This window comes from Somniosus microcephalus, unplaced genomic scaffold, assembly GCF_052327205.1.
Source record: "Somniosus microcephalus isolate GS21.2 unplaced genomic scaffold, FLI_Smic_1.0 unresolved_chr7, whole genome shotgun sequence".
Classification (NCBI taxonomy): domain Eukaryota; kingdom Metazoa; phylum Chordata; class Chondrichthyes; order Squaliformes; family Somniosidae; genus Somniosus; species Somniosus microcephalus.
This window is the reverse complement of record NW_028225185.1, coordinates 2,098,225-2,117,709: the sequence shown is the minus strand read 5'-3', so window position 1 is coordinate 2,117,709 and position 19,485 is coordinate 2,098,225. Positions and strand designations below refer to the sequence as shown.

The 19,485-nt window shown below is 52.6% G+C and overlaps 2 protein-coding genes across 2 annotated transcripts in view; both read right to left on the bottom strand.

Annotated features, from left to right (window-relative positions):
• LOC147086359 (stAR-related lipid transfer protein 3-like) overlaps positions 1-2,798 on the bottom strand; it is a 26,817-nt gene extending 24,019 nt beyond the window's left edge. The window contains exon 1 of the mRNA XM_085978237.1: positions 2,623-2,798. The gene's annotated coding sequence lies outside the window, so the exon portion shown is untranslated. The remainder of the gene's footprint in view (positions 1-2,622) is intronic.
• ppp1r1b (protein phosphatase 1, regulatory (inhibitor) subunit 1B) lies at positions 1,557-19,485 on the bottom strand. Its single transcript, XM_085978236.1, has 7 exons — positions 19,405-19,485; positions 17,778-17,838; positions 16,948-16,970; positions 16,096-16,183; positions 15,314-15,532; positions 13,705-13,815; positions 1,557-1,702 (listed from the first exon to the last, which is right to left on the bottom strand). Exons 1-7 carry the CDS (start codon positions 19,483-19,485, stop codon positions 1,557-1,559), a joined length of 729 nt encoding a protein of 242 aa, XP_085834362.1.

The following is a 19,485-nucleotide window of genomic DNA, read 5'->3' as shown; positions in this document are numbered from 1 at the left end:
CTCCTGGTGATTTATCTACTTTAAGTACAGCCAGCCTTTTTAGTACCTCCTCCTTATCCCATCCAGTATCTCAAACTACCTTCTGTTTCACTATGACTTTGGCAGCATCTTCTTCCTTGGTAAAGACAGATGCAAAGTACTCATTTAGTACCTCAGCCATGCCCTCTGTCTCCATGCATAGGTCTCCTTTTTAGTCCCTAATTGGCCCCACCCCACCTCTTACCAATTATATGCCCTTGGAAGACTTGGATTCCCTTTTATGTTGGCTGCCAATCTATTCTCATACTCTCTCTTTGCCCCTCTTATTTCCTTTTTCCCTTCCCCTCAACCTGACATCTGTCATGCACCTCCTTTTTCTGCTTCATCTTACTCTATCTCTTTCGTCATCCAGGGAGCTCTGGCTTTGGTTGCCCTGCCGTTCCCCCTCGTGGGAATGTACCTCGACTGTACCCGAACCATCTCCTCTTTAAAGGCAGCCCATTGTTCGATTACAGTTTTGCCTGCCAATCTTTTTCCAATTTACCCGGGCCAGATCCATTCTCAACCCACTGAAATTTGCCTTCCTCCAATTAAGTATTTTCACTCTAGATTGCTCTCTGTCCTTTTCCATAGCTAGTCTAAACCTTATGATACTATGATCACTGTTCCCCAAATGTTCACCTACTGACACTTGCACTACTTGACCCACCTCATTCCCCAGAACCAGATCCGGTAATGCCTCCTTCCTCGTTGGGACGGAAACATACTGATCATGAAAGTTCTCCTGAATACACTTCAGAAATTCTTCCCCCTCTCTGCCCTTTACACTATTACTATCCCAGTCTATATTAGGATAATTGGAAGTCCCCCATTATCACTACTCTATAGTTCTTGCATCTCTCTGTAATGTCCCTGCAAATTTACTCCTCTATGTCCTTCCCACTAGTAGGCAGCCTATAGGATGCACCTAGTAGTGTAATGGCACCTCTATTGTTTCTCAACTCTAACCAAATAGATTCTGTCCTTGGCCCCTCCAGGACATCCTCACCACCTTACCTCCTTTCTTTCCTTCCCTATCTTTCCTGAACACTTTATATCCAGGAATATTTAGTACTCAATCCTGCCCTTTTTGGAGCCAGGTCTCCATTATTGCCACAACATCATATTCCTATGTGGCTATTTGCGCCTGCAGCTCACCAACCTTATTTACCACACTTCGTGCATTCACACACATACACTGTAAACCTATCTTAGACCTTCTTGTATTCTCTTTTAGTCTGACCCCACCTAATACCGCACTATTTCTTACTCTAGTGCTATCCGTCTCTCCCAATCCTTTGTGCACCTTGTTTCTCCTTTCTAATGCTACATCGTGGTGCCCATTCCCCTGCCAACTTAATTTAAATCCTCCCCAACAGCACGAGCAACCCCCCCGCGAGGACATTGGTCCTGGCTCTGTTGAGGTGCAACCCGTCCGGCCTGTACAGGTCCCACCTTCCCCCAGAACTGGTTCTAAAGTCACAGGAATCTAAAGCCCTCCCTCCTGCACCATCTCTCCAGCTACGTATTCATCTGCTCTATCCTTGCCCGGCCGCAGAGCTACACCTCTCCTCCCGGAGGATCCATGAGTCTGGTGCCGGACCCGAGGGACCGGGAACGAGCAGCGTAGAAACTGCAAGCAGCTCAAAGTCGCTGGACTCCTGGATCTGATCCGGAGCCACTTCTGAAACGGCAGGTAAACAGGAAGAGGAACTTCAGGCTCAGACCCAGTTTCTGTCCCCACTATCCAACCTCCTCGTGTTCAGCCGCAGGAACAGGAGGCCATTCAGCCCCTCGAACCTGTTCCGCCTTTATGGGATATGGAAAGCAGGGACCGGGTATTGAATTTGGATGATCAGCCATGATCTCATTAAATGGCGGAGCAGGCTCAAGGGGCCGAATGGCCTGCTGCTGCTCCTATTCTTCTATGTTTCTATCAGATCGTGACTGATCTGTATCTTAACTCCATCGACCCGCCTTTGCTCCGTATCCCTCGATACCCTCACCCAAAAATCCATCAATCTTGGTTTTGGAATTTTCAATTGACCTCCAGCATCCACATCTTTTTGTGGAGAGTTTTCCAGATTTCCACCGCCCTTTGTGTGACATCACCCCTGAACGGCCTGGCTCTAATTTTAAGGTTCAGCCCCCTTGTTCTGGACTCCCCTCACCAGAGGAAATAGGGTGGAGAGAAACTATCAACTCCTTTAATCATCTTAAACACCTCAAATTAAATCACCCCTTAATCCCCCACAGTCAGGAGGTCCGGCCCGGGGAAAGAGCGTGACCAGAGTCCGGCCTCTCCTCCCCCAGGCCTCGGCCTCCCGTGCTCACCTCCCCCAGGCCTCGGCCTCCCGTGCTCACCTCCCCCAGGCCTCGGCCTCCCGTGCTCACCTCCCCCAGGCCTCGGCCTCCCGTGCTCACCTCCCCCAGGCCTCGGCCTCCCGTGCTCACCTCCCCCAGGCCTCGGCCTCCCGTGCTCACCTCCCCCAGGCCTCGGCCTCCCGTGCTCACCTCCCCCAGGCCTCGGCCTCCCGTGCTCACCTCCCCCAGGCCTCGGCCTCCCGTGCTCACCTCCCCCGGCCCTCGGCCTCCCGTGCTCACCTCAGGCCCGCGCCTCCATTCTGCGGCCCTCGCTGCCCCGAAACCCAAGCTCGGGCCTCACCCGGACGCGGATCCACGGGCAGCGCCGATAGAGCGGATTCCCAGTGGTGTCACTGCATCTCGGCCCCCCGACACCCGGCCAGCACCACTTCCTGTCTGTGCCATCTCAACACCAAACTGCTCCTTGCAGTGGCTCTGTCCCCTCTCCAGAGGAAGCTTTTAAAATCAATTCATTCCATCTGTCAGGAATCACCGACATTAATGTACTTTTTTTTTTACTTTAATGCCACATATATTTTGTTGTTACCTTTAAAATTAAAAAGTTTTGAAGAAAAGTAGCTCCTAAGTGTCATAACAACAACTTGTATTTATATAGCGCCTTTAACGTAGTAAAACATCCCAAGGCGCTACACAGGAGTATTTTAAGACAAAAAAATTTACACCGAGCCACATAAAAATAAATTAGGGCAGGTGACCAAAAGGAGCATCTTAAAGGAGGAAAGAGAGATTTAGGGAGGGAATTCCAGAGCTTAGGACCCAGGCAACAGAAGGCACGGCCACCAATGGTGGAGCGATTATAATCAGGGAGGCTTAAGAGGGCAGAATTAGAGGAGCGCAGATATCTCCGGGGGGCGGACTTGTGGGACTGAAGGAGATTACAGAGATAGGGAGGGGAGGGGCGAGGCCCTGGAGGGATTTGAAAACAAAGATGAGAATTTTGAAATCGAGGCGCTGCTTAACCGGGAGCCAATTTAGGTCAGCGAGCACAGGGGTGATGGGCGAACGGGACTTGGTGTGAGTTAGGACACGGGCAGCAGAGTTTTGGATGACCTCAAGTTTACGTAGAGGAGAATGTGGGAGGCCAGCTAGGAGTGCGTTTGAATAGTGAAGTCTAGACGTAACAAAGGCTTGGATGAGGGTTTCAGCAGCAGATGAGCTGAGGCAAGGGATTACTGTAAAGTTGTGATATGATCTATATTATGCATTATATAGGCTCCTGGTTAAGCAGCACCTTGATTTCAAAATTTTCATCCTTGTTTTCAAATCCCTCCATGGCCTCGCCCCTTCCTATCTCTGTAATTTCCTCCAGCCCCACTTATAAACTAAATGGTACAATCCCAAAGGGGGTGCACAAACAGAGAGACATGGGGATACGTATGCACAAATCGTTGAAGGTGGCAAGGGCAGGTTGAGAAAGCAGTTAAAAAGGCTTACGGGATCCTGGGCTTCATAAATAGAGGTATAGAGTATAAAAGTGTGGAAATTATGATGAACCTGTATAAAACACTGGTTCGGTCCCAACTGGAGTACTGTGTCAAATTCTGGGCACCACACTTTAGGAAGGATGTGAAGCCCTTAGAAAGGGTGCAGAAAAGATTTACGAGAACGATTCCAAGAATGAGGGACTTCAGTTACGTTGATAGACTGGAGAAACTGGGGTTGTTTTCCTTGGAGCAGAGAAGGTTGAGAGGAGATTTGATAGAGGTGTTCAAAATCATGAGGGGTCTGGACAGAGTAGATGGAGAGAAACTGTTCCCATTGGCAGAAGGGTCGAGAACCAGAGGGCACAGATTTAAGGTGATTGGCAAAAGAACCAAAGGCGACATGAGGAAAAACTTTTTTGCGCAGCGAGTGGTTATGATCTGGAATGCACTGCCTGAGAGGGTGGTGGAGGCAGACTCAATCGTGGCTTTCAAAAGGGAGTTGGATAAGTATCTGAAGGAAAGAAATTGCAGGGTTACGGGGAAAGGGTGGGAGAGTGGGACTAGCTGAGACTCGGCACGGGCCGAATGGCCGCCTTCCGTGCTGTAACCATTTTGATTCTATGATGTGAGAGGAGACTTGGGAGCCTTGAACAGAGCTTTGGTGACTGTGCTGGGCCCCTCTACTGGAAGCAGACTGTGCGGGACTCTGCTACTGGTTAGGCAGCAGGCTCCTGTACTGCAGGAGGCCTGTGTTCAGGGCTGTGGCCCAGTCACTCGCTCTCCTGTTGGGTTTATTGCCTTCCAGGTGTCGCCAGCGGAGGAAATGGAGGCGGTGAAAGAGAGGAATGGATTCTTGTCACTCATTTTAGTTTAGATTGGGTCTTTGCCTGCTCCTGGAATCCTCGCACATTGTCGCACAACTTCAAACCTTGCATGTTAACCACTTGACTGGTGTTTGTTACATGGTCACCTGTCTTGGAATTAGCTGGAGATCTCTGGTAAAGCCAGCCAGATATTGTAAGGCACACAGTGAGCAGATTAAAGCAGACTATTGCTATAGCCAGTGACATACGTTCAAAGTACAGAGTTAATATTCAACAGCTTCACACATCAACCTTAGTTGAAAGTCCAGCCTCCATCACACTATCTCACCAGGGACTTGGCGAGGACCGATATTGATGAGGTGGGGGAGGGCAGAGGGGTAGTGTACCATGGAGTGAGTGGGCGTGTATGGAACCCGCCGGCACTGTGTGTCAGAGTGTGTGGCCACCCAGCAGAGGGGAGCTCACCAGGACAATTCCCCTCGGCCACTGTGCGATCCTCCTTAAAACTTCTTCCCCCTGCTCGATATTTCCATTGCCCCCACACCAGCACCCACTCCACCCGCCCCAGTCCCACCTCGCTCTTCCCCCCCAGCCCCATTACCCTAGCCCAGCACCCCCACATTCCCCCAGCCCCACATTCCCCCAGCCCCACTCCCCCCACATTCCCCCAGCCCCGCTCCCCCCACACTCCCCCGACACTCCCCTAGCCCCACACTCCCCCAGCCCCGCTCCCCTCAGCCCCGCGCCCCCGCCGCCGTCGCCCTCTGACCTCGGAGGCTTTCAGACGTCTCGCTGCCCCTGAGGAGTGAGATAGAAACGTCACTTATTGCCGTGTCTGGGGATCGGCTGCGACTCTGAGCTGGGTCTGAGACAGACTGTACAGGGGATTACAGCAACTGAAAAGCAAATCGTAAAAGAAAAAAAAGACTTCCATTTCTATCGTGAATTTCACAAACTCAAGCTGTGCCAAAGCGTTTTACAGCCAATGAAGAACTTTTTTGAAGTGTAGTCACTGTTGTAATTTAGGAAACGCAACAACCAATTTGCGCACAGCAAGCTCCCACAAAATGCAATGTGATAATGACCAGATCATCTATTTAGTGATGTTGATTGAGGGATAAATAATGGCCCCAGGACACCGGGGAGAGCTCCCCTGCTCTTCTTCAAAATAGTGCCATGGGATCTTTTACGTCCACCTCAGAGGGCAGATGGGGCCTCGGTTTAACATCTCATTCGAAAGACGACCTCTCCGACAGTGTGGCGCTCCCTCAGTACTGTCCCCCGACAGTGCAGCGCTCCCTCAGTACTGCCCCTCCGACAGTGCAGCACTCCCTCAGTACTGACCCTCCAACAGTGCGGCACTCCCTCAGCACTGCCCCTCCGACAGTGCAGCACTCCCTCAGTACTGACCCTCCAACAGTGCAGCACTCCCTCAGTACTGCCCCCCGACAGTGCGGCGCTCCCTCAGTACTGTCCCTCCGACAGTGCAGCGCTCCCTCAGTACTGTCACTCCGACAGTGCAGCACTCCCTCAGTACTGCCCCTCCGACAGTGCAGCGCTCCCTCAGTACTGCCCCCCGACAGTGCAGCGCTCCCTCAGTACTGCCCCCCGACAGTGCAGCGCTCCCTCAGTACTGCCCCTCCGACAGTGCAGCGCTCCCTCAGTACTGCCCCTCCGACAGTGCAGCGCTCCCTCAGTACTGTCACTCCGACAGTGCAGCACTCCCTCAGTACTGCCCCCCGACAGTGCGGCGCTCCCTCAGTACTGTCCCTCCGACAGTGCAGCGCTCCCTCACTACTGCCCCCCGACAGTGCAGCGCTCCCTCAGTACTGCCCCCCGACAGTGCAGCGCTTCCTCAGTACTGTCACTCCGACAGTGCAGCACTCCCTCAGTGCTGCCCCCCAACAGTGCAGCGCTCCCTCAGTACTGCCCCTCCGACAGTGCAGCGCTCCCTCAGTATTACCCCTCCAACAGTGCAGCGCTCCCTCAGTACCAACCCTAAATTTAAATAAAGGAAACTACGATGGTCTGAGGTGCAAGTTGGGTAGGATTGATTGGGGAATGTCACTCAAAGGGTTGACGGTGGATAGGCAATGGCAAACATTCAAAGACCGAATGGATGAACTACAGAATTTGTTCATCCCAGTTTGGCAGAAAAATAAAACAAAAAAGGTGACTCAACCGTGGCTAACAAGGGAAATTAGGGATAGCATAAGATCCAAGGAGAGGACATATAAAATGACCAGAAAAAGCAATAATCTTGAGGATTGGGAGCAGTTTAGGATTCAACAAAGGAGGACAAAGGGATTAATTAAGAAGGGAAAATAGAATATGAGAGTAAGCTTGCGGGCAACATAAAAACTGACTGTAAAAGCTTTTATACATATGTGAAGAGAAAAAGATTGGTGAATTCAAGCGTAGGTCCCTTGCAGTCAGAATCAGGGGAATTTATAATGGGGAACAAAGAAATGGCAGACCAACTAAATACATATTTTGGTTCTGTCTTCACAAAGGAGGACACAAATAACCTCTCAGAGATGCCGGGGAACATAGGGTCTGATGAAAGGGTGGAACTGAAAGAAATCAATATTTGTAGGGAAATGGTGTTAGGAAAATTGATGGGACGGAAGGCCGATAAATCCCCAGGGCCTGATAATCTACATCCCAGGGTACTTAAGGAAGTGGCCCTAGAAATAGTAGATGCATTGCTGGTCATCTTCCAGAACTCAATAGACTCTGGAACAGTACCCATGGATTGGAGGGTAGCTAATGTTACCCTACTATTCAAAAAAGGTGGTAGAGAAAAAGTGGGGAATTATAGACCGGTAAGCCTGACATCGGTAGTGGGGAAAATGCTAGAGTCCATTTTAAAAGATGCAATAGCAGAGCACTTGGAAAGCAGTGACAGGATCGGACAAAGTCAACATGGATTTACAAAAGGTAAATCGTGCTTGACTAATCTACTGGAATTTTTTGAGGATATAACTGGTAAAATAGATAAGGGAGAACCAGTGGATGTGGTGTATTTGGACTTTCAGAAGGCTTTCGATAAGGTCCCGCATAAGAGATTAGATTGCAAAATTAAGGCATATGGGATTGGGGGCAAGGTATTGACTTGGATAGTCATTGAGTGTATTAGGGATGGGTTTCTTGAGCAGTATATAACTGAACCGACCAGGGGGCAAGCAACCTTAGATCTGGTCCTGTGTAACGAGACAGGATTAATTACAAACGTCCTAGTAAAGGATCCCCTTGGAATGAGTGACCATAACATGGTTGAATTCCATATTCAATTCGAGGGTGAGAAGGTTGGATCTCAAACAAGCGTGCTAAGCTTGAATAAAGGAGACTATGAAGGTATGAGAGCGGAATTGAGTAGAGTGGATTGGGAAAATAGATTAAAGGGTAAGACGATACATGATCAGTGGTGTACATTTAAGGAGTTATTTTACAACTTCCAAAAAATATATATTCCACTGAGAAGAAAAGGGTGTAAAAGAAAAGACAGCCATCCATGGCTAAGTAAAGAAATTAAGGATAGTACTCGATTAAAAACAAGGGCATATAAGGTAGCCAAATCTAGTGGGAGGATAGAGGATTGGGAAAACTTTAAAAGACAGCAAAAAATAACAAAAAGATTGATTAAGAAAGGGAAGATAGATTATGAAAGTAAATTAGCAAAAAATATAAAAACAGATAGTAAGAGTTTTTATAGTTATATAAAAAGAAAAAGGGTGGCTAAAGTAAATGTTGGTCCCTTAGAGGATGAGACCGGGAAATTAATGGTGGGAAATATGGAGATGGCAAAAACACTGAATGAATATTTTGTATCAGTCTTTACAGTAGAAGACACTAAGAATATCCCAACACTGGACAAACAGGGGGCTATAGGGGGGGAGGAGCTAAACACGATCAAAATCACTAAGGAAGTGGTACTCGGTAAAATAATGGGACTCAACGCGGATAAATCACCTGGACCTGGTGGCTTACATCCTAGGGTCTTGAGGGAAGTGGCGGTAGGGATTGTGGATGCATTAGTAATAGTTTTCCAAAACTCCCTGGACTCAGCAAAGGTCCCGGCAGACTGGAAAACTGCTAATGTAACACCCTTATTTAAAAAGGGCAGCAGACAGAAGGCTGGAAACTATAGACCGGTTAGCCTAACATCTGTGGTAGGTAAAATTTTGGAGTCCATTATTAAGGAGACAGTAACAGGACATTTGGATAATCATCATTTAATAGGACAAAGTCAGCATGGTTTTATGAAGGGGAAGTCATGTTTGACAAATTTGCTGGAGTTCTTTGAGGAAGTAACATATAGGGTGGATAAAGGGGAACCAGTGGACGTAGTGTATTTAGACTTCCAAAAGGCATTTGACAAGGTGCCACACAAAAGATTATTGCTTAAGATAAAAAATCATGGGATTGGGGGTAATATTCTGGCATGGATAGAGGATTGGCTATCTAACAGAAGGCAGAGAGTTGGGATAAATGGTTCATTCTCAGACTGGCAATCAGTAACTAGTGGTGTTCCGCAGGGGTCAGTGCTGGGTCCCCAACTCTTTACAATCTATATTAACGATTTGGAGGAGGGGACCGAGTGTAACATATCAAAGTTTGCAGATGATACTAAGATGGGAGGGAAAGTAGTGAGTGAGGAGGACATAAAAAACCTGCAAGGGGACATAGACAGGCTAAGTAAGTGGGCAGAGATTTGGCAGATGGAATACAATACTGGAAAGTGTGAGGTTATGCACTTTGGCAAGAAAAATCGTAGAGCAAGTTATTATCTTAATGGCAAGAAACTGGAAAGTACTGAAGTACAAAGGGATCTGGGGGTCCTGGTGCACGAAACTCAAAAGGTTAGTATGCAGGTGCAGCAAGTGATTAAGAAGGCCAATGGAATGTTGGCTTTCATTGCTAGGGGGATAGAATATAAAAATAGGGAGGTATTGCTTCAGTTGTACAAGGTACTGGTGAGACCGCACCTGGAATATTGCATACAGTTTTGGTGTCCATACTTAAGAAAAGACATACTTGCTCTCGAGTCAGTACAAAGAAGGTTCACTCGGTTAATCCCGGGGATGAGGGGATGGACATATGAGGAGAGGTTGAGTAGATTGGGACTCTACTCATTGGAGTTCAGAAGAATGAGAGGCGATCTTATAATAATAACAATAATAATCAACTTTATTGTCATTGTTAGTGCACAAGTGCAGTACAACGAAATGTAGGCTTGCGGCTCCCGAGAGTGTACATTTAGATTAAGACATTTAAACATTCAACATTCATTTGGCTTGTAATACATTAACATAAACATAACCATAATAAAGTGCATTGGCAGATGTGCAGGCTTTAGAGTTTATTTGTGGAGTTCAGTAGGATGACAGCCCTGGGAAAGAAGCTGTTCCTAAATCTGGTCGTTCGGGTGCGAATGCATCTGTAGCGTCTCCCAGATGGCAGGAGGGCGAACAGACTGTGGCTGGCGTGGGTCGGGTCTTTGATGATGGTCCATGACCTCCGTAAACAGCGTTTCTGGTATATGTGCTCTATGGTCGGTAGCCGGGTGCTGGTAATGCGTTGGGCAGTTTTGACTACCCGCTGCAGGGCTTTCCGGTCATAGTAGCTACAGCTGCCATACCATACTGTGATACAGTTCGTCAGGATGCTCTCTATTGTGCAGCGGTAAAAGTTAGAGAGGATCAAGGGTGACAGGTTACATCCCTTCAGCCTCCTTAGGAAATATAGGCGCTGCTGGGCCTTCTTCACCAGAGAGGAGGTATTGAGGGACCAGGAGAGGTCTTCCGTGATGTGGACTCCGAGGAACTTAAAGCTGTCCACCCTTTCCACCACAGCCCCATGGATGTGGATGGGGGTGTGGCGGGATCGGGTGGATGCGGGGAGGATGTTCCCGATGATGGGTGAAACTAGAACTAGGGGGCATAGTCTTAGAATAAGGGGCTGCTCTTTCAAAACTGAGATGAGGAGGAACTACTTCACTCAGAGGGTGGTAGGTCCATGGAATATGCTGCCCCAAAAAGCTGTAGAAGCTACATCATTACATAAATTTAAAACAGAAATAGACAGTTTCCTAGAAGTAAAGGGAATTAAGGGTTACGGGGAGCGGGCAGGAATTTGGACATGAGTCTAGGTTCGGATCGGACATGGCCCTGTGGGTAGCGGAGCGGGCGCAGGGGCCGTGTAGCCTGATCCTGCTCCTATTTCGTGTGTCGAATTCTGTTAGATTCAGGAGATGGTTCTGTGATAGTAGATTGGCGGTTAGGATCAGATCAGCCATGATCTTATTAAATGGCGGAGCAGGCTCGAGGGGCCGATTGGCCTACTCCTGCTCCTATTTCTTATGTTCTTATGTGGATAGAGAACTGGCTGGCGGATAGAAAGCAAAGAGTTGGAATAAACGGGTCGTTTTCCGAGTGGCAGGCAGTGACTAGTGGGGTACCGCAAGGATCGGTCCTAGGAACCCAGCTGTTCACAATATATATTAATGATCTGGACGAGGGAATTGGATGTAATATCTCCAAATTTGCAGACGACACAAAGCTGGGTGGGAGGGTATGCTGTGAGGAGGATGTCGTGAAACTCCAGTACGATTTGGACAGGTTGGGTGATTGGGCAGAAACATGGCAAATGCACTATAATGTGGATAAATGTGAGGTTATCCACTTTGGTGGCAAAAACAGGAAGGCAGATTATTATTTGAATGGCAATAGATTGGGAGAAGGGGAAGTGCAAAGAGACCTGGGTGTTCTTGTGCACCAGTCGCTGAAGGTAAGCATGCAGGTGCAGCAGGCGGTTAAGAAGGCAAATGGTATGTTGGCCTTCGTAGCAAGAGGGTTCGAGTACAGGAACAAGGATGTCTTGCTGCAGTTGTACAGGGCCTTGGTGAGACCACACCTTGAATATTGTGTGCAGTTTTGGTCGCCTTATCTGAGGAAGGATGTTCTTGCCATGGAAGGAGTGCAGCGAAGATTCACCAGGCTGATACCTGGGATGGCAGGAATGACTTATGAGGAGAGATTGTGTCGACTGGGCTTATACTCACTGGAATTTAGAAGATTGAGAGGGGATCTCATCGAAACCTATAAAATTCTGTCAGGCCTGGACAGACTAGATGCAGGAAGGATGTTTCCGATGGCCGGGGAGTGCAGAACCAGGGGTCATAGTCTAAGGATAAGGGGTAAGCCATTTAGGACTGAAATGAGGAGGAATTTCTTCACCCAGAGAGTGGTGAACCTGTGGAATTCTCTGCCACAGAGGGCGGTGGAGGCCAGTTCATTAAATATATTCAAGAAGGAGTTGGATATATTTCTTAAGGCTAAAGGGATCAAGGGATATGGGGAGAAGGCGGAGCAGGCTCGAGGGGCCGAATGGCCTACTCCTGCTCCTATCTTCTATGTTTCTATACTAAACTAGATGAGAAACAGGATGGTGGTCAGCAGGGACACAGAACAGAGCAAAGCGTTTGAGTGGAAGGAGATCGGGATCCCGAAGGAGCTGGCTGAGTCAGGGTGCCTTGCAGCCCTGGTGGTCAGTGAGTGGCCTCCCTCTGTGCTCAGAAATCTCTTCCTCCATCACTGCTGCTGTAAATCAGGACAGATTGTTAGTCCGAGGTCAGGGGTGGCGTGGCAAAAACAAACGCTAACGTACAGCACGGCCGCAGGGTGCCCTGTACCCGGGCTAAACCATTCCAAACCATTCCATACCATACCATTCCAAACCATACCATTCCATACTCTGGGACTGTCGAGCCCGAAATTTCTGGACTCCAGGAGATCGGAAAACACGATTTCCACCCAACGGGGCAGGAGTTTGGGATGGAGCCCGGTTACAGCCGGATTGTGTTGGGGGAGCTGTGGGTGGAGCTAATGTTCCCCCTCCCCCCCATGTCAACGGAGTCTGTCTGGGGGGAGTGCTGGGATCTGCAGGGAATTCTGTCCCAAATAAGGCCTCGGAGAACTCATGCCAACTGAGCCAGTGTGACTCCCGCTGAGACTGGTGTGGCTCGCCCTGAGAGCCGGTGTGGATCTGTCAGCTCTGGTAGGAGTGTCTGCAGCTCCTGGACACAGGCGGTCAGACCCGCCCTGCCCCCAGGGGTCACTGGACACAGGCGGTCAGACCCGCCCTGCCCCCAGGGGTCACTGGACACAGGCGGTCAGACCCGCCCTGCCCCCAGGGGTCACTGGACACAGGCGGTCAGACCCGCCCTGCCCCCAGGGGTCACTGGACACAGGCGGTCAGACCCGCCCTGCCCCCAGGGGTCACTGGACACAGGCGGTCAGACCCGCCCTGCCCCCAGGGGTCACTGGACACAGGCGGTCAGACCCGCCCTGCCCCCAGGGGTCACTGGACACAGGCGGTCAGACCCGCCCTGCCCCCAGGGGTCACTGGACACAGGCGGTCAGACCCGCCCTGCCCCCAGGGGTCACAGCTTTTTCCATTGGGAGCAGAAGATGCAAACTGTGAATTTCTGCATTGCTGAGTCTCCTCCACTTTCTTCTATCTCTCTCCCTCCTCCTTACTCTCTGTCTCACATTCCCCCCTCTCTCTCTAGCACTGATACTATGGATACAGTAAGGAGCTTGTTATGGGATGTCAGTGGTAAGGACACACTGACTGGGGAGTGGGGCTGTGTAGAAAGACCTCTGGCAGCAAGGTACTGAGCAATGCTCCTGACTCCCTCCCTCCCTGACTCCCTCCCTCCCTGTCTCACTCACTCCCTCCCTCTTTCACTCCCTCACTCACTCCCTCCCTCCCTCTTTCACTCCCTCACTCACTCCCTCCCTCCCTCACTCTTCCACTCACTCACTCCCTCCATCACTCCATAACTCACTCCCTCACTCTCTCCCTCCCCCTCACTCTCTCCCTCCCTCTCTCACTCACTCACTCTCTCCTCACTCCCTCCCTCCCTCCTTCATTCCCTCCCTCCATTCCCTCACTCACTCTGTCTCTCTCCCTCCCTCACCCAGTCTGTGTGTGGCACCAGGGTGCCCCTCTTACACAGGATCTCTCCGCCACCCCTCTTCTCACCCTACCTTGCTGTGAAGCAGATTTCTTCCCATTGGCTGATGGCTGTGCCGGTGACAGTTCTCGCAAAGTTCCCTGCGTTACCTCCTCGTGCTGAGCTCGCCCAGTGTGGGCCGTCTCTGTGGAGAGAATGCAGGAGAGTGAAGGAGATTGTGTTCATTGAGGTCTCTGGTGGGAATGTCACAAGGTAGTGGCTGTCTCTGGCCATTTGCATATTGGGCTCAGTATGTGGAAGTCTGGACATCCCCTGGCCATGCTGCTCTCTGGACACATGGAGCTCTGGACATCCCCTGGCCATGCTGCTCTCGGGACACATGGATTCCCAGGTGTGTGGAGCCCTGTGTTTGGATCGTTTTGGCGCGTTATCGTGTGTTGGGTTGGTGTCTCTGGTAGGGGAGGGCACCAATGGCTCAGTCCCAACAAGTTATTGCCTAATTTGGCAGCACTGGCTGAGATAGATCAGAGACTCTGGCCAATAGTAACCCATTATTGTGGCTATGGAAAACGGCAGCCTCTGAGCTTAATTGTTGATTTAGTCTTTCAAACTGAGACTCCCTGATCAAAGTCAGCACACCGGGCGGTGCTCCCCGGGGCTCAGTCCCACACCGGGGCTCAGTCCCACACCAGGCGGTGCTCCCCGGGGCGCAGTCCCACACCGGGCGGTGCTCCCCGGGGCTCAGTCCCACACCGGGCGGTGCCCCCCGGGGCTCAGTCCCACACCGGGCGGTGCTCCCCGGGGCTCAGTCCCACACCGGGCGGTGCTCCCCGGGGCGCAGTCCCACACCGGGCGGTGCTCCCCGGGGCTCAGTCCCACACCGGGCGGTGCTCCCCGGGGCTCAGTCCCACGCCGGGCGGTGCCCCCCGGGGCTCAGTCCCACGCCGGGCGGTGCTCCCCGGGGCGCAGTCCCACACCGGGCGGTGCTCCCCGGGGCGCAGTCCCACACCGGGCGGTGCTCCCCGGGGCTCAGTCCCACACCGGGCGGTGCTCCCCGGGGCTCAGTCCCACACCGGGCGGTGCTCCCCGGGGCTCAGTCCCACACCGGGCGGTGCTCCCCGGGGCTCAGTCCCACACCGGGCGGTGCTCCCCGGGGCTCAGTCCCACACCGGGCGGTGCTCTCCGGGGCGCAGTCCCACACCGGGCGGTGCTCCCCGGGGCTCAGTCCCACACCGGGCGGTGCTCCCCGGGGCTCAGTCCCACACCGGGCGGTGCTCTCCGGGGCGCAGTCCCACACCGGGCGGTGCTCCCCGGGGCTCAGTCCCACACCGGGCAGTGCTCCCCGGGGCTCAGTCCCACACCGGGCGGTGCTCTCCGGGGCGCAGTCCCACACCGGGCGGTGCTCCCCGGGGCTCAGTCCCACACCGGGCGGTGCTCCCCGGGGCTCAGTCCCACACTGGGCGGTGCTCTCCGGGGCGCAGTCCCACACCAGGCGGTGCTCCCAGGGGCTCAGTCCCACACCGGGCGGTGCTCCCAGGGGCTCAGTCCCACACCGGGCGGTGCTCCCAGGGGCTCAGTCCTCACTGTTAATCACCCTGCTTGTGGTAGATTAAACTCCCGGAGCCTTTTTCCAGTGTTTTCCATCCCAATCTCACAATACAGTACCTGTTCTTCCCACTTACCAGCACCAATCTCTGTCGGCATTCCGTGGCTGTGTTTTGGCCGAGGTTTCCGGGCTGTCAGCCACTCCTTTGATGTACGGAGATGCGGCGTAAACTGAGCATCCAAATCGGAGGAATCGGAGAGACTGCCGTCACACTCCACCACATCCGGGTGGCTCTCATCCGACAGCAAATCCGTGGACTCAGCTCCGAGCTGGGATTGCACAATGTGCTGAACAGCTGGAAAACACATGGACACACATGGCCCTAAACACACGGGCACACATGACCCCAAACACAGACACACATGACCCCAAACACAGACACACATGACCCAGAACACACATGACCTAGAACACACATGACCCTAAACACACGGACACACATGACCCTAAACACACAGGCACACATGACCCTAAACACATGGGACACACATGACCCAGAACACGCAGTATATACATGACCCTAAACACCAACACACATGGCCCAGAACACGCAGACACACATGACCAGGAACACATGGTACACACATGACCCAAAGCATGCATTTGGGGGTAATTTTGACTGAGATAGTGTAGAGTGGGTGATAGCGAATCGGCAGTACACACATGACCCAAAACACACGGTACGCATGTGGCCTGGACCGAGCTTTCTGTTGACTTCAATGGATAAAAAATGGAGAGAGATGTAAATCCGGCCGATTCTCTATCACCTTCTCTACACTATCGCACAAAGTCAAAATTACACCCAAATGTGTTGGGGGCAAGAAGCGAGTGTAGTTCAGTGAGGAGCATTGATGGGACACCCAACTTTTACTGAGGGAGGTCTGTAAGAACAGGACGTGGTGACTCGTTTGGGGTTCAGCATCCCGGTATCAGTGGAGGGCGATCTCTGCAAACAGACAACAGGCACTCCCTTTACCTTCAAAACACAACATCATTTAGTAACCAACTTATAGGAAGAGGAGTCAGCCATTCAGCCCCTCGAGCCTGCTCCACCATTCAGTTAGATCAGGGCTGATCCGTACCTCAACACCATTTACTCGTCTTGGTTCTGTATCCCTCGATACTCTTACCCAACAAAAATCGATCAACCTCAGTCTTGAAAGCTCCAATTGACCCACAGCCTTTCTGGGAAAGAGTTCCAGATTTCCGTCAGCCTTTGTGTGAAGAAGTGCTTCCGGACATCACCCCTGAACGGCCTGGCTCTCAGCTTATGTCCCCTTATTGGGAAATCAATTAGTCTGGGTAATGAAGCTGGGGCAAAACAAATGAGAACAATTGGCACAAGAACCCAGAGGCTAACCGGAATGTTTCTCAAAATAAATTAAGAAAATCAGTCAAGAAATGACTTTAAAACAACAGAATAATTTCCCCAATCAAATCAAAGCCCCACAGACCAGGAGAGCACCGCCCGGTGTGGGACTGAGCCCCATAGACCGGGAGAACACCGCCCGGTGTGGGACTGAGCCCCGGGGAGCACCGCCCGGTGTGGGGCTGAGCCCCGGGGAGCGGGACAGCACCTTTCATGGTGGTGGGTGCAGGAGGTTGATTGTGTGATAGGGAGGGGTGATCGGCCAGGAGCCATTCTCCAAACAGTAGGTTAATTCCAGACTCCACAGAACCCGATTCCGAGGCTAATGAGATCAGACTGACCTGATGGGGAGAGAGTTCCTCTTCTAGAAAAAGAAAAGGAAAGGAAAGGTGAGCAGGGCTTTAAAAATATAATCGCAGCGTGATTTCATCACTCCACCGTAACTCTACGCCCCACTGAGAGCCAGCGCCAGGCTGAGAGAGGCGCGGCAATGGTCGTACGATCTATCTTTGCTGCCACCTCTTCACCCAGCATCTGCTTTAAGCCCCCATAGACTAAACCTTTCGGTCCTGTATCACTGGGAATCGTGAGCCGATTGTGTGTCAAATGGACGGAGCACCGCAGCGAGTTGGTGAGATCTGGAATGCGCTGCCTGAAAGGGTGGTGGGAGCAGGGGGCCCCAGGGAGCATCGAGGCAGAGCTGCGGGGGAGTGGGACTCGCTGAGAGTCGGCACGGGCTCGACGGGCCGAATGGCCTTCCGTGCTGTAACCGTTCTGTGATTCTGTGAAGCAAATTCAGTAGTAACTTTCAAAAGGGAATTAGATAAATACTTGAAGGGGGAAAATTGCAGGGCTGTGGGGAAAGAGCAGGGTTAACGGGACTAATCGGAGAGCTCTTTCAAAGAGCCGGCACAGGCACAATGGGCCGAATGGCCTCCTTCAATGCTGTATGATTCTATGAGATCCCAGACTCTGTGCTGGGTGGAATTACACTGTGTACCGTGTTACTGATGTGTGTGGTTGGAGGGTCTCGGACGGGTTTCTGTTCTGCTCTGTGCCGAGTGGTCTTGTTTCGGAGCCTGGCGTGAGATCTGCCTCGATGCTCCCTGGGGCCCTCTGACTGACGAGCGGGTTTCACTGCCCACGCCCCGGCAGTAGCATTGTGGGTTACCTGGAGACAAGTGATCCGAGGCCCTGAACAGCGTTGCCGGAGTGGGACTCCGTCTTCGAATCTACAGAAAATAAACAGGAGACAGTTGCTGTAATCAGACAGTCACCCTGATGTGTCCTGTAAGCACAGCTGGGCCTCCGATTACTCTGCTCTGAGGCTTGATCAGTGTCTGAATCCAGTCACGGACCCAAGGCCAGACCCAGAGGGAGCAGGGTCACTGCCTTAGCATGAGCCAGGCCCATTCATCCTTCGGTACCAGGCCAGGCTCACTAGGCCTCACCCACACAGTGTCAAACACAGAGAAAACTAACTAGCTGCTACTGCAGGAACATTACGCCCGGCCCCCAGACCCACGGCCCCCTCCCCCCTCCCCAGGGCCCAGGGACAGAGGGTCGGGGGTTGGAGGTCGGGTCCGTTGAATCATTAGAGGAGAAGCATTTTATGCTACGAGGAAGTTAAAAGTTGTTTCCTGGATATCCACTGATCAGTGAATAAATATCCAGCTTAACGTTTGAGAGATTCTGGCTTCAGCTTACACACACAAACGGATTGAAAAATAAATCCCAGCAACATGAGAAGTTAGAATCAGCCAACTAGAAACAGCATCACATCAGCCCCACTCCAGACCGCACCCTCTCCCCGCCCTCACCCTCTCCCCGCACTCACCCTCTCCCTCTCCCCACACTCACCCCGCACTCGCCCTCTCCCCGCACTCGCCCTCTCCCCGCACTCGCCCTCTCCCCGCACTCGCCCTCTCCCCGCACTCACCCACCCTCTCCCCACACTCACCCACCCTCTCCCCACACTCACCCACACTCACCCTCTCCCCACCCCCTCCCTCTCCCCGCACTCACCCTCTCCCCGCACTCACCCTCTCCCCGCACTCACCCTCTCCCCGCACTCTCCCCGCACTCACCCGCACTCACCCTCTCCCCGCACTCACCCTCTCCCCGCACTCACCCTCTCCCCGCACTCACCCTCTCCCCGCACTCACCCTCTCCCCGCACTCACCCTCTCCCCGCACTCACCCTCTCCCCGCCCCCTCCCTCTCCCCGCACTCACCCTCTCCCCGCACTCACCCTCACCCTCTCCCCGCCCCCACCCTCTCCCCGCCCCCACCCTCTCCCCGCACTCACCCTCTCCCCGCACTCACCCTCTCCCCACACTCACCCTCTCCCCACACTCACCCTCTCCCCACACTCACCCTCTCCCCACACTCACCCTCTCCCCACACTCACCCTCTCCCCACCCCCTCCCTCTCCCCGCACTCACCCTCTCCCTCTCCCCACACTCACCCTCTCCCCATCCCCACCCTCTCCCCGCCCTCACCCTCTCCCCGCCCTCACCCTCTCCCCACACTCACCCTCTCCCCACACTCACCCACCCTCTCCCCACACTCACCCACACTTACCCTCTCCCCACCCCCTCCCCACACCCTCCCTCTCCCCACACTCACCCTCTCCCTCCCTCTCCCCTGCCCTCACCCTCTCCCCTGCCCTCACCCCTGCCCTCACCCTCCCCTCACCCTCTCCCTCTCCTCACCCTCTCCCCTGCCCTCACCCTCTCCCCTGCCCTCACCCTCTCCCCTGCCCTCACCCTCTCCTCACACCCTCTCCCTCACCCCCACCCCCTCCACTGCTCTGGGATCCAGCTGACCGGGAGTTACTGGCACCGAGAAATTGATTTTCTTGTTGCTTTTCGGTTCCAT

Coding starts and splice junctions, on each gene's coding strand:
- ppp1r1b (XM_085978236.1), bottom strand. CDS start 19,485: ATGGAACCGAAAAGCAACAAGAAAATCAATTTCTCGGTGCCAGTAACT. Junction 15,533..16,095: donor TCCCTCAGTAAAAGTTGGGT/GTCCCATCAATG, acceptor TGTGTTTTCCAG/CTGTTCAGCACATTGTGCAA. Junction 1,703..13,704: donor GAAATCTGCTTCACAGCAAG/GTAGGGTGAGAA, acceptor CTGCCGTTTCAG/AAGTGGCTCCGGATCAGATC.